Here is a 20,203-nt window from a genome sequence, read left to right on the forward strand (position 1 = left end):
GCTCCAGATCTCGCTATGAGGGGAAGACCTTGCCCCAAGCAGCGAGGATGAAGAGGCAGCTTCTCCCAGTCGTTCCAGAGATGTTGTACGAGGTGTCGGTCTCGTGGAGAGACCGCCCTTTCAGCAACAAGGCCCCAATCCAGGGTGCCTCCTCTTTGGACTGTGACGGCATGGAGAAACTCGGCTTGCTCCGCATGCCGCCCATGGAGCCGTTGGTGGCAGCCCACCTCCAACCGCAGCTGGCTTCGGCACCGAGCAGGAACCCCACGATACCGGCAAAGGCAGACCGCTTCCAGTCAGCAATGACCGCACGAGCCTACAGAGCCGCAGCTTTGTCCGCCAGGGCGCTCAACCTCTCCTCGCTACTGACCGCCTACCAGGCGGAACTCTGCGAGGACATGACGGTCAAACCTGAGCCTGCTGTGTGGGACGAAATCGCAGCGATCACGGACATTTGCCTCAGTGTGCAGCGCTGTGCAGTCCAAGCCACGGGTAAAGCACTGGGAATAATGGTTGTACAGGAGAGAGCCAGGTGGCTTAACCTGACGAACCTTCCAGACCGGGAAAAAAAGGACGTCTTGGACATGCCTATTGTTCCCGAGAGCATATTTTGCTCCGCTCTAGCTTCGATGCAGCAGCGGTGTGAGTCCAAAAAGAAAGAGGATGAGGCTCTCCAGCTTTGTCTTCCCTGAAGGGTCCAGCCGCCGCCTTCAACGGCCCCGCGGCAGTCCTTCGCTCAGGCTGCCTCACGTCCTGCCAGTTTCAAGGTCCTGAAACAGCAGAGGTCACAGCTCGTCCCGGGTCTCCAGCCCAGACACGAGGCGAGGACAAGCTGGCCAAGAAAGTCTCCGGTTCCGGCAGCAGCCGCTCAGGCACAGCCGGTCCAGACTTTCAGCCACCAGGCACGGAAGAAGAAAAGGGCAGCCTGACAGCCTCCTCTCCTCGTTAAAGGAGCTGGGAGTTCCCTGTTCTCCAGCTCCAGGACACGTTCCAGTGTTAGATGCTCATGTGTTTCCGGGGTGCAACCATGTCCCCATCTTCCCGCCGCCTCGAGTGATGTCAGAACGTTATCCTCAAGTTTGCACCGTGAGGGAAATGGACTTAACATCAAAGACAGCAAGTTCCGCTGCCTGTTTAAGTCACACAAACACATTTCATCACTATTGTTGTTTAATAAATCATTTTCCACTGTCGTTTCCAGGCTTAAAGCCAAGGGCGCAGTCAATAAAAATGAAAAGAAAAACAATAAACAGTCTGAAGTCTACCCCCCTTCTAAGAGTGGCTGCTGCCTCTCTCAGAAGGCAGACGATGGACGGGGCTGTGAAGGCATCACCGCCACGCGCAGTGTCGAACGGGGTTGTCAACCTGGGGTACCATCATGTTCAGACACTAGAGGGACCCATAACACAACAAATAAAGACACAGAGGGCAGACGACAGGGATGTGACATCTCCACTTGCTTTGAGAAGCGAAAAGTGGAGGATGCTCACAGATTCTGCTTGGGTTTTCAAGAAAATAGCACGGGGTTACAGACTCCAATTCGCTGTCACCCCCCCTCACTTTTCGGGCATTCTGCATTCGCAAGCCCGGGGAGAATCGGCCCATATTCTGGAGCAAGAGATTGTCTCGCTACTAGAAAAAAAAAGGCTATATCTATAGTACCCTCCGAACAGAGTCAGAGCGGCTTTTATTCCAAGTATTTCCTCGTTCCAAAACGGGGAAGGAACGGAATTCGGCCTATACTAGATTTGAGGGCTCTGAACAAATATCTCAAAAGATACAAATTCAGAATGCTCACTCACACATCTCTGTTGTGTCTCGTGCGCCAAAACGATTGGTTCACATTAGTCGACCTGAAAGACGCGTATTTCCACATCCCAGTATATTATCCACACAGGAAATATCTGAGGTTCGCCTTTCAGGGTGTCTGTTACGAGTAAAGAGTACTTCCCTTCTGTCTGTCTCTCATCCCACGAGTGTTTGTATGGTGTATGGAAGCCGCGATAGCCCCGTTAAGGCAACAGGGTATTCGCCTGGCAACTTATCTGGACGATTGGCTCCTTCTCGCACAGTCGGAGCAAGAGGCTATTACGCAGACGAATGTCCTCGTAAAACACCTGCTCGACCTGGGTTTTGTAATAAACACAGAAAAGAGCATGTTGTCTCCAGCCCAGAATGTACTCTTCCTGGGCCTACGCCTCAATTCGGTGCCCTTTACAGCCCGCCTGTCAGCAGAGAGAGTGAAAGCCTTCAGGGCTTGCCTCGCTCATTTCCAGCCACGCAAATATGTTCTCTTCAGATCATGTCTGCGGTTACTGGGGCTCATGGCGTCAGTCATCCTGGTGGTACGACTGGGACGCTTACACATGAGGGAGTTTCAGCGCTGGGTAGCTGCCCTCAGACTGGACCCCGCGCGTCATGGCGCGCGGAGAGTGATGGTCACTATGAAATGCGTAATGGCACTGCGCCACTGGCTGCACCCGACTTTTCTAGTACGGGGCGTGCCTATGGGTGTTGTCCTATCGCGGAAGGTGGTCACCACAGACGCATGTCTGACGGGCTGGGGGGGTATATACGAAGGTCGACCTGTGAGGGATCTCTGGAGCAGAGACCTGCAACGATCACACATAAATTATCTGGAGCTTTTAGCGGTGTTCCTCACCCTGAAACGCTTTCTGCCTTTTCTCAGAGGACATCATGTCCTCGTGAGGACAGACAACACGACCACAATATCGTATACAAACCGCCAAGGGGGTTTGCGTTCTCTCCAGTTACTGGCACGCAAACTGATCTTATGGAGCTGCGGACGTCTCCTCTCTATGAGAGCGACGCACGTACCAGGTGTGATGAACCTCAGGGGCAGATCTGCTGTCCAGAGGTGCACTACTATATGCAGACTGGACTCTACATCCAATAATTGTGAGTCAGCTGTGGGTGCGTTACGGCCGGGCCGCGGTGGATCTGTTCGCATCAAAAGAAAACGGTCAATGTCAGCTGTTCTTTTCAATTCGCGATTTAAACGCACCTTTAGGCGTGGACGCGCTCGCCCACGTTTGGCCCCCGGTCCTTCTGTACGCGTTCCCGCCCCTGGCTCTGATACCCCCAACTCTGGCCAGAGTGAGAGAACAACGCCACACACTGATCCTAATAGCTCCACACTGGCCTGCAATGTACTGGCTGGCGGAGATATATCAGCTACTGTGCGGGCAGCCGTGGCAGCTCCCGCTACGCAGGGACATACTGTCTCAGGCGGGGGGGACGGTTTTTCACCCACATCCAGAGCGCTTGGCACTATGGGCCTGGCCCGTGAGTGGTATAACCTGAATACATATATATGGGACTCCCTCAGAAGGTGATAAACACTATTCAGAGTGCAAGAGCTTCCTCCACCAGGTCCCTCTATGACTGTAAGTGGAGAGTGTTTGAGGAGTGGTGCCTTCAAAAGGGACACATTTCTTTTCAATGTCCTGTCGGGGTGATTCTTTCATTTCTACAGGGCCTGATTGATAAACACAGAGCTTTCTCTACGATCAAAGTGTACCTGGCTGCTATTGCTGCATGCCATGTGGGCTTTGAGGGAAAAACGGCTAGCCAACATCCCTTGGTCTGCCGTTTTATGAAAGGGGCTCGCAGGCTCCTCCCTGTTTCCAGGTCACTGGTGCCCTTATGGGACTTGGCAGTGGTTTTAGATGGGCTCACTCGACCTCCATTTGAACCCCTAGAAGAAGCTGACATGAAACACCTGTCACTGAAGACAGTGTTGTTACTGGCTCTGGCATCTGCCAAGCGAGTCAGTGACATTCATACGCTCTCTGTACATCCTTCATGCACTAGGTTTGCCCCGGGGCAAACGAGAGTGTTGCTGAAGCCCAACCCTGCCTTTTTACCTAAGGTGGTTGGCTCATGTACCCCCATTGACATTGAGGCATTTCCTCCGCCACTGTGTTCCTCTGAGGAACAGCAGCCAAATTTGCTGTGCCCACTCCGTGCTTTACGCACCTATATGGACAGGTCAAAAGAGTTTCGATGCAATGACCAACTCTTTGTATCCTGGGCTAACCCTCATAAGGGCTAGCCTGTTACCAGGCAACGGCTCCCCCACTGGATTGTGGAAGCGATTGCTCTGGCTTACACGAGTCAGGGTTTACAGGCACCAACGGGCCTGAGTGCTCATTCTACTCGTGGACTGGCTACATCCTGGGCTGTGTTCAAGGTTGTTTCCATCCAAGACATTTGTGCAGCAGCGAGCTGGTCCTCACCGCTCACTTTTGTCCGCTTTTTTCAGGCTAGATGTCTCTGCTCCAAGTGTGGCCCGCGCAGTGCTGGGCCCCGTGTTGAGACAGGGTTCTACCTGTTAAGTTCTGGTTGTTTTGGTGATTATCGAGATAAGCATGTCTTGCAATACGGGAGTTTCAATATCCCATAGTGAGACATCGAACGGAGTGTTATGAATGAGAACTATAGGTTACTTACGTAAACTCAGTTCTCAGAAGGCCCTTCTTGCTAAGGCAAAGCGAGAAAAGGTGCTTATTTTGAATGACGCTGCATCGTAGCGCAAGCTACTTATAGGGTGGGTGGATTCCCTGACGTAGACGTCAAGATCACCAGCCAATCAGGATTGGCGTAATGAGATTGATGCTTCTGTTTGCATACGCGTTGAGGCGCATCCCATAGTGAGACATCTCACTTCATGTTACTCTGAGAACTGGGGTTACGTAAGTATTGATTGTGATTGAAACACTTTCTTATAATTTATTTTAACTAATAAACTATTTAACCTTTTTGTTTGACATCAGCCATTATAAATAATATGGCCATCTGAGTGTGTGTGTTACTGTTTGTGGTTTGTTTTTAACTGTGTAATACAGTTAATGATTCCAAATGTTAGAGTTTCTTATTTTCATACCAAAACCTGCACTACTGTTAAAAATAAATAATAGCAAACCAAATTATGCATTTGGGACTTTTTGTTGTTGTACCGAACCCGTACCGAACCGTGACCCCCAAACCGAGGTATGAACCGAACCGTGACTTCTGTGAACCGTTACACCCCTAATTCCAATGGCTTGGGTCCATTAAAATATCAGTTGTATTAAAACATTTCCATTTACTATACATTAACATGAGGTGCTGGTGTTGGAGGCAGAGTGTCCTAAGAAGGGTCCTTGAGGCTTAAAAAGAGGGCTTAATATTGTGCAGTGGACATTATGCAACATGACAGTATGCTGAATTCAGCATTCCCATGAATGTGCCCACGCCCAGCCTTTATTTTATGCTAGCCTTTATAAGATATTAATATCAGTGATACTAGCACAGCTTATTTTTAGAATGTAACCATGAAGGCAGTGTTGGCTGCAGCCAATCAGAAAGCGTTTACAGGTGTCTTTCTCCTCATCAGTAATTCAACAACTTCTTTTCTCTCACATATACATCTACATATACACTTCACCTGTCCCGTTATCAATCAATGAAAAAATGAAAAAGGTTCTTATTTATGGGTTAACTGTCATTTTCGTGTTAACATTTGAAACAGTATGTTTTGTAAATGAAGGTTGGGCGCCACGCTGCAGGTCTATATGCCACAGTGAGCTGCACTCATTAAGGAAGGGAGGCTCAGTGTGGTGAGTTCAGTGTCCTCACAAAGCAGACTTACCTGTGTGGTCCACTGAAGCATGGAGGTGAAAAAACACAAAGGTCAAAGTTAGACATTACAGAGCCAGTCTGTCACAGTTTAATGTAGCACCATGACTATGGCGATATTTTTGTGCCTCTATCCTGAGCTCGCAATTTAACATTTTTGAGCACAGGAAAATTTTTTATTTTGCAAGCACAATTGACTCTAAGCCCTCTTACAAACTCCTGCTCCGTGCGCAAGCACTCCCTCCCTCTCTCTCCCTCGCTCAACCTCCCCACCCTGTGTGCGCTCAGGTTTGCCTGCGTGCTCGCTCAAGTTGGCACAGCGTTACAAATGTGCCACAAAACCAACCAATCGGAGAACTCGAGAAGGTCAATTCTGATTGGCTGTATCTTCTATCTGAGATACAGAAAGAGAGGGATTTGCCATCAAGTTTGGCCAGAATAATACATTTCCAATGTTAAATAAATGAAAACCATTCACAGTTAAGAAATAGATATCAATTATTAATGCCATAAATGATTGAATACATTTACAGTTTCTTATTTATCCAGTATGATAGATTATGAGCTACGCACGGAAACCAAAGTATAGGGCATTTGACACGTTTCGCAAAGAAGTAAAAAAACGACCACATTCATCTGAACGAGAGAGATGAGTTATTGTTATTACAACATCATTCCACGATTATTTGAGAAGAAATCCTTTTAGTGGGTTAGGTACATTCTTAGATTAAGTGAGAAATGGATTTAACTTATGTTTGACAGCTATCATACTGGAGAAATAAGAAACTGTAAATATGCAATCATTTATGGCATTAATAATTAATATCTAATTCTTAACTATGAATGGTTTTCATTTATTTAACATTAGACATGTATTAGTCTGGCCAAACTTGATGGCAACCTAAAATCCCTCTCTTTCCGTATCTCAGATAGAAGATATGATTGGAGACAAAACAGCAAATCAGAATTGACCTTCTCGAGTTCTCCGATTGGTTGGTTTTGTGGCACATTTGTAACACTGTGCCAACTTGATAATAATAATGAGGTTAAAATACATAAAAGTAAAATAAAAGCACGGTTAAAAAACACAATATTAATAACATATTAAAAGCAGATCTGAGAAGGAGATGTATATGTTGTGATTTGATCACAAATAGGAATTCCATGAGCGGGCTAGATCTCCATGGTAACTTATGCTGTGCGGCTAACCTGCCTCTGAGCAGGTTAGGTTGCAGGCTAAGAGATCAACTCAGTGAAAGCACCGCCTGCTGACCAATCAGAGCTCAGTGTGCTGAGTTTAAAGCGATCAAGTCACATTACAGGAGAAAGGAAATACAGAAAAGCTGCCGTTGCAGGAAGACGGCCGGCAAAAATCACCGACTGTGTGAACGTGAACATTAATAGAATATCACCTCCCATCTTCAGAGCAATCTGACTATTATAACATTAGCATTAAGAAAGCTTATTTAAATATCTGCCACAACATAAGTAACCGGATCAGAGTAACATTAAGTACAGTCCGCGGCATATCACATCATAATATATCATATATTTCCTTATCTGAGTCAGCTGAGCCGTATCTGGCCGCGCAACACTCAGTGTCACATACTGTATGCAGAAGTATTATTTTAAGCAACACATTAAGTTGACGAAACACTCAACTCAATGTGATTAAAGTCAGATCCACTCCTGTCTTAGACGGGGCAGTGATATCATAAACATGTTAATGTACGCATTCAAACACTTTTTCTTTTACTAGCTGTATTCACCTTGCAGGTGCAACTATGTGGCTTTTATCCTGGCTAAAGTGTTTAGGTCATGGATGTTTAAAGTTTAACTTCTTCATATGTATAATATTATAGTTGACTTTTCTTTCAGGAAGTATGACGCTGCGCTGTCAGTATGCTTCTCCATGTTTGTGATTGGTCGAATGCTCCAAATACCACCCCTTTCATGTGAACGCGTACCTAACTAGATAGGGCACGGCTGGCTTGAGCGATCCACTTGATAACCCGCGTCGTAGTACAGTCTAGCGAGAGCGCGTATGTTTTGGATTAGGCCAACCGGCTAACTCAAACATATCCAGGTTAGGTTTAACCAGCTTCGTAGTATACCCCCCTGGTGCAGCCTGAGTTTCACGGCTGTGTTTCCTCTCTTACTCGGGTTGGGCTGCAGCAGCACCTCGGTCTGTCTCAGGATCTTCTCGGTCCAGTTCTTGGTGCTGTCGGCCCGGCTGATCAGGTTCTCCAGGTGAGGGTCCAGCTCCGTCTTCTCAGCCTGGCCCAGCTTCTCCTCTGTGAACTGAGAGACACACACACAGTTTCTATGTTTCTGTCCTCTTCTTTAATGTCATGGTTTGGTTAAGTGTGGACTGATTGGTGAGCCACAGCTAAACCTGGCTAAACCCCCCACCCCACTCTGCACTCAGAGTTTAAGCATCTTCCTGCGGGCCGGAGGGGTTGACCCTAAGTGTAGAACTAAGCGTCTGCAAACAGCTTTGTTCCAGCAGCCATTGCACAAGTTAATAGGTCGTAGCAGCGTCGCACAGATGTTATGGAAGCAATTTGTATTTATGTATTTATTAATCAACTTTCTTGATGGCTCATGTTTGTACAAGTGGTTTTTAAATGTTTATAAATATGATGGAACAGGAGGTACTTTTTTAGAGATTTGTCTGTTGTCTGTGTTAGTTTAGAATGAGTGTCATAATGGATCCCTTGTCTTTTATCTGCAAATCAAATTGACCTAAGGCAGGGGTCTGCAACCTTTTTGACCAAAAGAGCCATTTTGCTCCTTTTTCCCAAAACATTTTTTGTCTGGAGCCGCAAAACATATTTCATAGCTTGATAGCTAATAAAGTTGTATTTATTGTTATATCAGACAAAAACTACATTTTTTTTGGCATTTATTAGGCTATTTATTACATTATATAAAACTGTTAACCTCCAATAAGAAACAAAGAACTCCTATAAGGAGAATTACAAATAATACACAGGCCTACTTTAAAATAAATTAAACACAGCACTTGGGGAGTCCTCTGCACATTTGAAGAGGAAAAAAATATTATTAAAATGTGCCCACTTTGAAATAAATAAAACATATAGCTGCACCCTAAAAAGAGTTAAAGGTAGGGTAGGTAAGAATGGACAAACCAGCTCGAGTGCGCTAGAATTTGAAAATACACAACCGGAAAAAATAGGCCTCTTCCTTCAGACTTCCCTCCTCTTCCAACACACACGAACGTGCACATGACCAATGAGGGCACGAGATAAGTTTGTGCACAGATGGAAGGCTGACAGGCAGGTAGGCCATCCAGTTACTTTAGCCGGGCCGGCTTAGATGATTGGTCGTGCTTTTTACAGCGCTACGGCTTCCAGAGATTAATTTGTGTATGTATTTATTGTCAAAGCATTTAATATATTCATTGCTATCGGGACGTTAAGAGCATTCCATGGAATATAATAAAAAGTGTTTTCTGAAATAAATTACATACCCCATCTAATTATGACTGAAGATTGTCAGCTGTCTTCCTCTCCCCTGTTGTTCCTCGATACCTAAAGGCTGCAGCACCTTTGACAACTTCTCTCTACATATCAAACATACTGGTAAACCAGCATCGTTTGCTGTGAAAGCATATAACTCTGTCCACACAGAATTAAATCCTGTGTTCCTCCGGTACTTTTCTTTGATTTATCCATAGTTCGCTCATCGAGCCGGGGGTCCCCGCCAAGAAAAGGCGCTCGCCCGGGACCGTAGCAGGATGTGACGCATATTTTAGTTGACCTAATTAAAACCGTTTTGTTTTTTATTTATGTGTCACAGTATCACCTCAAAATACGAAACATTTTCAACCGTGCAACCAAATATAAATAGTCCTACAAATACTTCTATTTTATTTCCTTCTTATTTTTGTCTAAGCTCAAGGGGAGCCAGAGCAGAGGGCTTAAAGGGCCGCATGCGGCCCGTGGGCCGCGGGTTGCCGACCCCTGGCCTAAGGGTACAAATAATAATCTCAACCTGAATACTGATCATTCGTAAGTAAATTTCCCTACATAAACACATACTTATCTGTAAAAAATATTTGCTAATATAACAGCCAGGTCAATTTATAAGTTGCATTTTAGTGCAGACATATTTAATTTCCAGAGGTTATTGATAAGCATATGTGCATGCAAAGGTTTATTTATGGTTGTATTTCCAAGGAATGTGTTCACATGCAGTTGGTACATTTGACATGCATGTCTTTGTATGTATTTAGATTGGCCTGTGTGTGGATAAGACACAAATGTAGAGGTCATTATATTTCTTATGTGTTCCCCTGTGTGTAGGTGACAGGTGATGGAACGTGCAGATGGACAGCTGAGCAGGATTCAGGACTGGATAAGAAAACACAGTATGATGTACAAACAGCTTTAGTATGGATCAAGTGAACTATTGCTCATTTATAGACAAAAATAAATGCCAACTTATGAGTCAAGCATAATTAAATTTAGCAGCCCTTCTTCCAAATGTCCACAGAAAGTGCACTGAGTGCCCTGGCCAACTTCAGTGTTCTCCGTTTGATCACCACACCAACAACTACTTCATATCTTACATCTACATTAAAGGCAATGCACCGAGCCCAGTTAAGCTAATCATATAAACAAATATGGCAGAAGCAATTTAGTAGAGCCTCATGACTGATGAATAGCTATTTATTCTCACCAAATTCAAATATGAACTGTGCAATAAATGATAAAAAAAAACGACTTTGCCTGCGTTGTGATTCATAACCAAAGAATGCTCTGTGCTGTCAGACAGGAAGTGCTCTGTCTCCCCTCTGCTGGTCTGACTCAAGCCCCCAGGAAGTGTACCAGACTCTGAGGAAAATATTCGTTGTGGCCAAACGGTGGTACTACACTTCCGTGTCAGTCGCTGGGCCCGGAAATACTTTTTCCCATTGACTAACATTGGGAAAGAGACGTCTGTACATCGTTGGATCATTTTTACTTTCGTGACGTTTCGCTCTCTCAAAAGTTGGGCCATGTTGTTCTTCATGCGCCAATGAGCAAATATTTTAGGAATGAACGAGGCCTCGCCTCCCACGCTGTATCCAGTTCTTATTATACATCCATGGTCTGACTGACAGCAGAACCCTGACAGCAGCACCCTGACTGACAGCAGAACCCTGACTGACAGCTGAACCCTGACTGGCAGCAGAAACCTTACTGACAGCAGAACCCTGACAGAGAGCAGAACCCTGACAGCAGAACCCTGACTCACAGCAGAACCCACAGCAGAACCCTGACAGACAGCAGAACCCTTACTGGCAGCAGAACCCTGACAGACAGCAGGACCCTGACAGCAGAACCCTGACTCACAGCAGAACCCACACCAGAACCCTTACTGGCAGCAGAACCCTGACAGACAGTAGGACCCTGACAGCAGAACCCTGACTGACATTTTTGTGGAGCAGAAATAATGACAGGTCACATACTCTCAGTTCTTCAGTCGTTCAGGAGGCTCTAACGGAGACAGTCAATCCCAGGCCAGATTAGCCGAGCCCAGATCACTGAGGAGTGACTTATTTACCTTTTATACCAGCAGAGGTATAACAGGTGATTTTAAAGTAGATGACAATTTATGTGTGTCGATTAAGAGAAAAAAATGCCTGGTTTTCTTGTTATTATTGCTATCTGGAAATGTACAACCTAATCCTGGTCCGCCCAGTAGTAGTAGTCAGATCGCTACTCCTGCTGATTTTAAATCTAGGTCTGGGTTGGGATTCATCGACTTTAATGTTTATGTTTATTAAGGATCCCCATTAGCTTTTGCTCTCGACAAAAGCTACTCTTCCTGGGGTCCGACACTTAAAACAATACAACAATAATATAGCAACATTTAGGACATAAGTCCTGACATCATTAACAACATCACCAATAGGGTTGGGTATCGTTTGAATTTCCACGATTCTGATTCCGATTCCGATTCTACTTTTCGATTCCGGTTCTTAACGGTTCTCAATTCCGATTCTTTGAGGGGCAGTGTAAAAAAATGATACATGCTTCTTCCACCAAAAAAATTACATTTATTCGAGAAACTTTTAAACAGGTTAGTTTACAGTAATATTCACATTAATCAGTCTGTTTATATTCACCGCTATGTAACTGTAACCTGAGAACCACTGAAGCTACAACAGTCCAACTTTTAAAGGAAACCCCCCCCTCACTCCTTCCACCTTTGAATTCCATGCCGTCACAGTAACCCATCCTATACAATTAACCATTGTTGTTCTCTACCGTCCACCAGGCGCCTTGGGGGACTTCTTGGAGGAATTAGATAATCTCCTCTCACACATCCCTGAAACTGGCCCTCCCGCTGTACTTCTCGGAGATTTCAACCTCCAGACAGGGAAGATATCTGAACTAACATCTCTGTTAACCACCTTTGCTTTCTCACTGTCTCCATCCCCACCAACTCATAAAGCTGGCAATGTCCTTGATCTCATATTCTCAAGAAACTGCTCTACTTCTAACCTCTCTGTAAACCCGCTCCACACATCTGATCACTTCTTCATTTCATTCTCTCTACCCCTTTCCAAACATAACAACCTAATCTCTTCTAACTCTGCTCCTGTCCGCCGTAACCTCCGTTCCCTCTCCCCCTCTACCTTTGCCTCATCGGTGCTCTCAGCCCTCCCTTCCTCTGACTCGTTCCAACTCCTGCCTCCAAACGCTGCTGCAAAAACTCTCCTCTCTACTCTCTCATCCTCTCTGGACTCTCTCTGTCCTCTCACATCGCGGCCGGCTCGTCAGTCCCCTCCTGCTCCCTGGCTAAATGACGCACTGCGTGCTAATAGAACCATCCTTCGGGCAGCAGAGCGGAAATGGTGGAAATCCAAACACCATGACGACCTCCTAACCTATCAGGCTCTCCTCTCCTCTTTCTCTGCTTCCATCTCTCAGGCAAAAAGCACTTTCTTTCAAGATAAGATCCAATCTTCCTATTCCAATCCCAAAAATCTATTTTCTATCTTCTCCACCCTCTTGGACCCTCCCAAAGCACCTCCCCCCTCCTCCCTTCTGTCAAGCGACTTTGTTAACCACTTTGAAAAAAAGGTTGATGATATTCGCTCTTCCTTTTCTGACTCACCTTTACTCACCGCTGGGTCACCAGACCCTCCCTTCACCCACACACTGACCTCCTTCTCCCCTCTCTCTCCAAGTGAGGTTCTTACCCTCGTTACCTCTGCCCGTCCTACCACCTGTTCTCTGGACCCTATCCCCTCAAACCTCCTTCAGACTATCGCTCCTGATATTCTACCATTTCTCACCCATTTCATCAACACTTCTCTAACTTCTGGTCACTTTCCAAACAGTCTCAAGGAGGCAAGAGTAAACCCTCTCCTTAAGAAACCCACTCTCAATCCGTCTGATGTTATTAACTACAGGCCCGTCTCTCTCCTCCCGTTCCTGTCTAAAACACTTGAACGCGCTGTCTTTAAACAACTCTCCTGTTATCTCCATCAGAACAACCTTCTGGATCCGCACCAGTCTGGTTTCAAGGCAGGTCACTCAACAGAAACTGCTCTCCTTGCTGTCTCTGATGAACTGCACACTGCTAAAGCAGCCTCCCTCTCCTCTGTCATCATCCTTCTGGACCTGTCTGCTGCATTCGACACAGTGAACCATCGGATCCTCCTTCGCACTCTCCAAGAACTTGGAGTTTCAGGCACTGCACTTTCCCTCCTCACCTCATACCTCAACGACCGCACCTACAGGGTTACTTGGAGAGGGTCCGAGTCCGACCCTTGTCAATTAACTACAGGGGTCCCTCAGGGCTCGGTTCTTGGTCCCCTCCTCTTCTCCCTGTACACAAACTCGCTCGGGTCTGTCATTAGCCCGCATGGTTTTTCATACCACTGCTACGCTGACGACACCCAACTAATTCTGTCCTTTCCCCGCTCAGAGACCCAGGTCGTCGCACGCATCTCTGCTTGCCTAGCAGACATCTCTCGGTGGATGTCTGCTCATCACCTCAAGCTCAACCTTGACAAGACTGAACTGCTCTTCCTTCCGGGAAAAGATTGTCCCACTCTTGACCTAACAATCAACATCGGCACCTCTGTTGTTTCCCCGACTCAGACTGCAAGGAATCTGGGTGTGGTCCTAGATAAAAAATTGTCCTTCACTGCAAACATCGCTGCTACAACCCGCTGCTGCAGATACACGCTTTACAACATCAGGAGGATACGTCCCCAGCTGACCCAGACATCAGCGCAGATTCTGGTCCAGGCTCTCGTCATCTCACGCCTAGACTACTGCAACTCCCTCCTGGCTGGTCTACCTGCATGTGCCATCCGACCTCTGCAGCTCATCCAGAATGCAGCGGCTCGTCTGGTCTTCAACCTTCCCAAATTCTCCCACACCACACCGCTCCTCCGCTCCCTTCACTGGCTTCCAGTAACTGCTAGAATCCACTTCAAGACACTGGTACTTGCGTACCATGCTGTGAATGGATCTGGCCCTTCCTACATCCAGGACATGGTTAAACCGTACACCCCAGCACGTGCACTCCGCTCTGCATCAGCCAAACAGCTCGCTGCACCCGCACTGCGAGGGGGACCCAAGTTCCCGTCAGCAAAAACACGTGGGTTTGCTATCCTGGCTCCAAAATGGTGGAATGAGCTCCCCATTGAAATCAGGACAGCAGATAGCTTACACATCTTCCGACGCAAACTGAAAACTCATCTCTTTAGACTCCACTTCGAGCGATAGAATTACTAACAAAGCACTTATATACTAATAAAGGGCTGGCTTTCTAAATGCCAGTTGAGTAGCACTTGAAATGTTTGGCTCTATGAAACCTGATGTACTTATATGATTCTGTTTTCTTAAAGGTTGTATCTTCCTGGTCGAATGCACTTATTGTAAGTCGCTTTGGATAAAAGCGTCAGCTAAATGCAATGTAATGTAATGTAATGTAATGTAAAAACAGTTCTTGTTGAGAAAAACAAGCATATCTGCCTTCTCAGGCATACCGGGAAGAAATGTTTGAACATTTTAAAGTAAAATGCTTCAATCTGGTGCACTTTAAGCAGAATTACTAGAGACTAGATCTAGGGCAGTGGTCACCAACCTTTTTAAGCCCAAGATCACCGACCTCGGTCTAGGTGAAAGGCGAGATCTACCTATTGCAGAATTTAGTGAAAAAGACGGCAAAGACAGTTCTTCCAATTTAAGGCCTTTTATATAGGCTAATTGCATCTGAATGACTGTTACAATGAAGGCTCCATGATTAGCTAACGGCATATAGGTAGGGGTAAAGTGCTATTTGTTTATGAGTGGGGGGCGGACCTCACCTCCTCTAGGGGGGTCCTCACCTCCTCTAGGTCCTCACCTCCTCTAGGGGGGTCTGGGGGGATGCTCCCCCGGGAAGATTTTTTTTTAAATATTGAAGTTGAAAGCATCAATCTGGTGCACTTTGAGAGCAACATGAAGAGATCTATGGATACCTCTCTCAGCACCCATATGAAACAGAATTGTAAACAGATTTTTGTTTTTCTTTATGGATATTTTACAAATCACTCCCCTTTTAAACTGTATTCTTGTTTTACTGCCATATAGTATTTCATACCTGTTTTTCATGTATTCTCTTATTGTTTGTATAACTATAATGATCGTATGAAGGTGTACCGCGGAAGTAATCTTTTAAATAATTTGTGACAAAACCGTTATAAACACTGAAGAGTCCTTTAGCTCACCTGAGCCCCTCAGTCTGACAGGAGAGGACTCTCCTCCAGCTTGTTATGGAAACAGCTCCTTATGTCCGTTAGTGCAGCTAGCTAACCAGATGCTAACATCACGGTCCCCGCTAGCACCGGTCCCTCTCTCTCGCTCTCTCCCTCTCTCTCTCTATATCACACTAAATGCGCTATTGCCACACACACACAGAGCCGAGCTTGAATGACACAAGCACACGTGTATTTCCATTCAACTCTCTGATTGGTCTGGTGACTTGCCTCTGTTGCATTCACTGAACACGGGAAATTGTCAGTCCTGCCGTCCTCTCTTGTGTCATGATGAGGTTCACGTAAAGCACGGTTAATATATTATATTATTGAGGTGTCTCAAATATACGTCAATCAAGTGGCACCTGCTAACGGGGTGGTGGATGATAAGTTTACATCTAAAAACGTATTTTTCAAACATTATTTTAATTAGATTTTTCTTTCTTTTGTTACTTTTTTTTTTAACTGTCCGCGATCTACCCGCACCACACTCGCGATCGACTGGTTGGCGACCACTGATCTAGGGGGGTACAACTCTAAACACCCATATGAAAAATATCGGTTTACATTTGAATAAGTATGTGAACATAACCAATAACCTACCATAGCCAATAACAAGTACTGTACATGTAACGTATTTTATTTTTATTGTTCTTTCATATCTTATTTTACCATTTTATTTATGCATATTTTTTTATCTCTTCAGTTTAAAACGATGTCTGGTTTACTGTCCTATAGTATACATTGGAATGATTTCAAACCTGTTTTATCCCAATAATTATAAAGGAGTGGCTTGGAAATATGTTTAAGCAATAGCTCACGACAGGCCGTGGCGTGGTATATGCTCATTATATCACAGCTAAGGTTCGACAACCCCCTTAGCTGTGATATAATGAGCATATATCACAGCCGGAAGTGAGCTATTGCTTTTATAAAACGGTTACCAAGTGTGGCAATATGAAAGAAAAATACACACTCTAATTTAAATAGTTTTTATTAGTAAATAATGATGTTCAAAATAAAACAGTCCCTCCGTTGCCTTCTGCACGAAACATAGTGCGAGGTGGTTGCTATGAAGCAGGGGCGGATCTAGACAAATATTCATGGGGTGGCAAGAGGGTGGCAGGAGAATTTGAGGGGTGGCATCCCCTGGCAGAAGTATATTCTGATTTAATCGCAGTCATATCAATCAATGTTAACTTGGAAATCCACAATATTGATATTTTAACAAAATAACATTAGGTGAGATTATTGTAGCACATCAGTAAAGCCTTAAATATAAATATATAAGGTGGCACACGTAATTTAATGAATTTTAACTGAATGAGTTGGTTTAAATCTTAGACCAGCAGGGGTACCAAATATGCAGACTGCTGCAATAAGTACATTAATTAACCGTCTCATCGATGTGTGTCTGTATGAATATGATAATATTAACAATCATATTATTCCTATCAGCTGTCAATCACTGTTATGATTCACATATTCAGTGTTATTATTAAATAAACTATATTTTTTTGGAGGAGTTAATGATGAACGTTCCTCAAGATGCTTGCTCACCCTCCTTCAAATTTGAAAGACCAGTAATTACTATCACAATTCAAAAGAATCAAAGGAACAGTTCAGCGCCCCACGACTTCATTGCAAACAGTTACAACCTTGACTTTACATAAGAAAGAACAAACATTAAAGAAATGACTAACTGCATCAATTAGGGTTAAAAAAAAATGTATTCAGCTAAAACATACATCGCTGCAGTTATTATCCAGTGGAAAGTCCTTACCTACTCGCCTAGTTAAATCAAAGTGGTTACTTTTTTTTGGCTGGGCAGTGTAGTTTTACACACCGTCTTAATTGACTTTCTCAGGACTTGAAACTGTTTTTTGGGGGCAGACCCCCACAAAGAAGAAACATATATTTACACATGTAAGGTCATCATATTACATAGTTTATTATTCTCATCCGTGAGCAGAGCATCAAGTTGGCATGCCTATAACAGCTGAATGTGGCGATTACCATCTTGATCAGCAAAAACTTATTAAGATTTAAAGCTATGGTGCGTTTTGATTCAATGCTGAGTACAGCCAAACTTGATAGGCTCTTCTTTGTCATAGTAGACCGCAAACAGTTGCGGCGCCAGAGTATTTGTGTTGGGTAATCTATGGTAGGGCTAACCCATACAGTGGTGGGGCTCAAGTCAGTATTTGCAATGTAATTACATACACGCTTCCCTTGACAGTGAAACGCCACGCGTGAGGTTTAGATTATTTCCCTGTCTCAATCCAAATTGAACTGTATGAAATAAAAAGGCACATTTGTCTTGTAGTAAATAAAAAGGGTGACCTGGAGCCAATCCTGCAATTTCCCGACACGTGAAAGAGTTGAAAACCCAACCCCTGCAGGGGGGTCCGGGGGGATTGTCCCCCAGGAGATCTTTTGAAATACTAACATCAAATACACATTCTGGTGCTCTCTTAAGAAGAAAAATAAATAAATATATATTACTACACAACGTATTTTTAAAAATGAATGTCATTTTAGTTTTTTGTTACTTTGTTCTGAAAGCTGAACCTGCTGCTCCTCACAGAGAGGAGAGGGAAAAGGCTGTGTGAATTACTTTACCTTGTGGATAAGGGTGGATAGCCCCCATTGTTCTGTGTGTCAAAATGAAAGACAGCCCACACACCTATCAATCATCAAACCGTGGGGTCTTATAGTTGTACCGATGTATATCGAGATGTACTACAGCAAAAGTATTCTCCGTCGGGACTTCCTGCAACAACACCACGCTGTTATCTTGATTCTGATTGGCCAGAAGACATTATCAAAGATGTTCTATTGAGAAGACGATCACTACGTGACAAAAGTTTTCAAAACCGTTTCTAGTCTTCGGTATTTCCAGACAAGTGGCTACTGAAATCAATCTTACTAACTGCTGTCTGTGCAATTTACTCCGCGCGAGTTGGCAGACTTTATTTTGCTTACTTTAACATCATTTTTCATGGTGGGGCTAAGCCATTTATTGGTATGGCTGTGGCCTACCCCAGCCATACCCTGACCACAAATACCTCATTCCTTCTGTCTACTTGTATCCGAAATGCTTCTCGTTTTGCGCTGTCCTCCCGTTCAAATGAAATCGCCGCCAATCATATTTCCAAGCTCGCGCCAGGGGGGGGTTACAAGGCTCGCGTCTTGTGCTGCATTCACTTGTACTCGGACATTAGAGATTTTCTCTCATAAATATCCGATGAGCCACAACTTGTCTTTCAAAACAAAGCTGCCAAATGGGGTGGCAGCTGGGGTGGCAAGGCATTTTTCTGAGGTGGCAGCTGCCACCCCGTGCCACCCCGTAGAACCGCCACTGCTATGAAGGTAGATATGGTGCAAAATGCGAGAGAGTGTAAAACCTGATGTGAGCAGTTGCAGAAAAAAAATCTGAGCTTGTGTGCAAACATTTACACTTGTATAAAATATCCACGTAATTGTGAACCAAATGTACACTTGTATAAAATATCCACGTAACTGAACCAAATTTGAAGTCACAGAAGAAAAAAAAAAGTTTTGTAGCTTGTACAAAAAAAATGAACTTAGTGATGAAATATTCACTTGCAGAAAAATACATATTTTTTAAATATATTTTCCATTACAACTGCAACTTTGTTATTACAACCTCTCAAATCAGTCATTACAACTTGACGAATCTGCTCTGTGGCAGTATCAATCGACGAATCTGCGGTCTTGACTTTTGCTACACTTCTTGCGATAAATGTGTCGCAAAAGTAATTTTCACCTGTATATCAGCTGTAGATGTGGGGGGAGGGAGGGGGGTTGGAGCGAAGGGGCGGAGCTATCAGAATGACGAGGCTTGACTGCGGGGCTAACGGTTTGTGTCGCTACCAGTCCGCTGACATGGCGCGTCAATCAACGGTAAGTTTTGCCCATTACTTGCCCAGTATTACTATGAATATTATTATTGTGATTGAGGATTAAATCCACTTTGAAGACCACCGTTTTATATCGTGCAGTTTAGCGGCAAAATAACGTCAGTTAGCCAGCTAACGCTAGCTTTGTTGAGTTTATGCTAGCTAAACAAGTAGTGGTTGTAGTCTACAGCAGTAATTAATATATTATAGCCTACTGCTTTGGCACTAACGGTGGTGTTTTTAAAGCCTTTGTAAATTGTCCATGCTATTTTTCTATTTAGCTAACGTCGAAGTAGTGTATGTGAAATCAACCTCACAATAAGATGTGTGTATGTTACAATTATTAATGTGATATTTCAAGATGATTACTTAGATATTACAATATGGTTGGTTGAGCTGGAGTTCATTATTGAGCTTACACGTTAACATCACATTCATCTGAAGAACGAACCCAAACCTTGTTGTTTTTATTAATTGCATTACCAAATGGGTATCAAATAAACAGTAAGCATTGGTAACACAACTTCCAAAGTTACAGTAAAATAAAAAGGACCCTGAATCGGACAATACACAATCCAACATGTTCAACAGAAGATAATCAGTTATATTGTTTGTACAAATGGTACTTTACATATATATCTGTTTGTTTAAGGTGTCCAGGTGATGCAGACAGGCTGGACCAGAGAGTGAGAGACAGAAATGGACTCCTCACAGCAGTGAACTTCAGCACAGGTACAAATAGAATTTTTTCATACTGTAAAAAGAATCAAGAAAGATATTGGTTTAAATTAATGAAGTATTGGCTTTAATACAATGATATACGTTCCATTAAACAATACTAAATACTAGATCACCTACACATCAGTGAAGT

General features: G+C 44.2%; 1 protein-coding gene across 3 annotated transcripts in view; it reads right to left on the minus strand.

Moving 5' to 3' along the window:
- Positions 1 to 20,203, minus strand: part of sh3glb2b (SH3-domain GRB2-like endophilin B2b) — a 94,994-nt gene that overhangs the window by 57,456 nt on the left and 17,335 nt on the right. For all 3 annotated transcript variants that reach the window (XM_079660644.1, XM_079660645.1, XM_079660643.1), the window contains exon 2: positions 7,800 to 7,941. In XM_079660644.1, the coding sequence (XP_079516770.1) occupies positions 7,800 to 7,941 (142 nt within the window). The remainder of the gene's footprint in view (positions 1 to 7,799; positions 7,942 to 20,203) is intronic.

Source organism: Notothenia rossii (genome assembly GCF_949606895.1).
Source record: "Notothenia rossii genome assembly, chromosome: 11".
Lineage (NCBI taxonomy): Eukaryota > Metazoa > Chordata > Actinopteri > Perciformes > Nototheniidae > Notothenia > Notothenia rossii.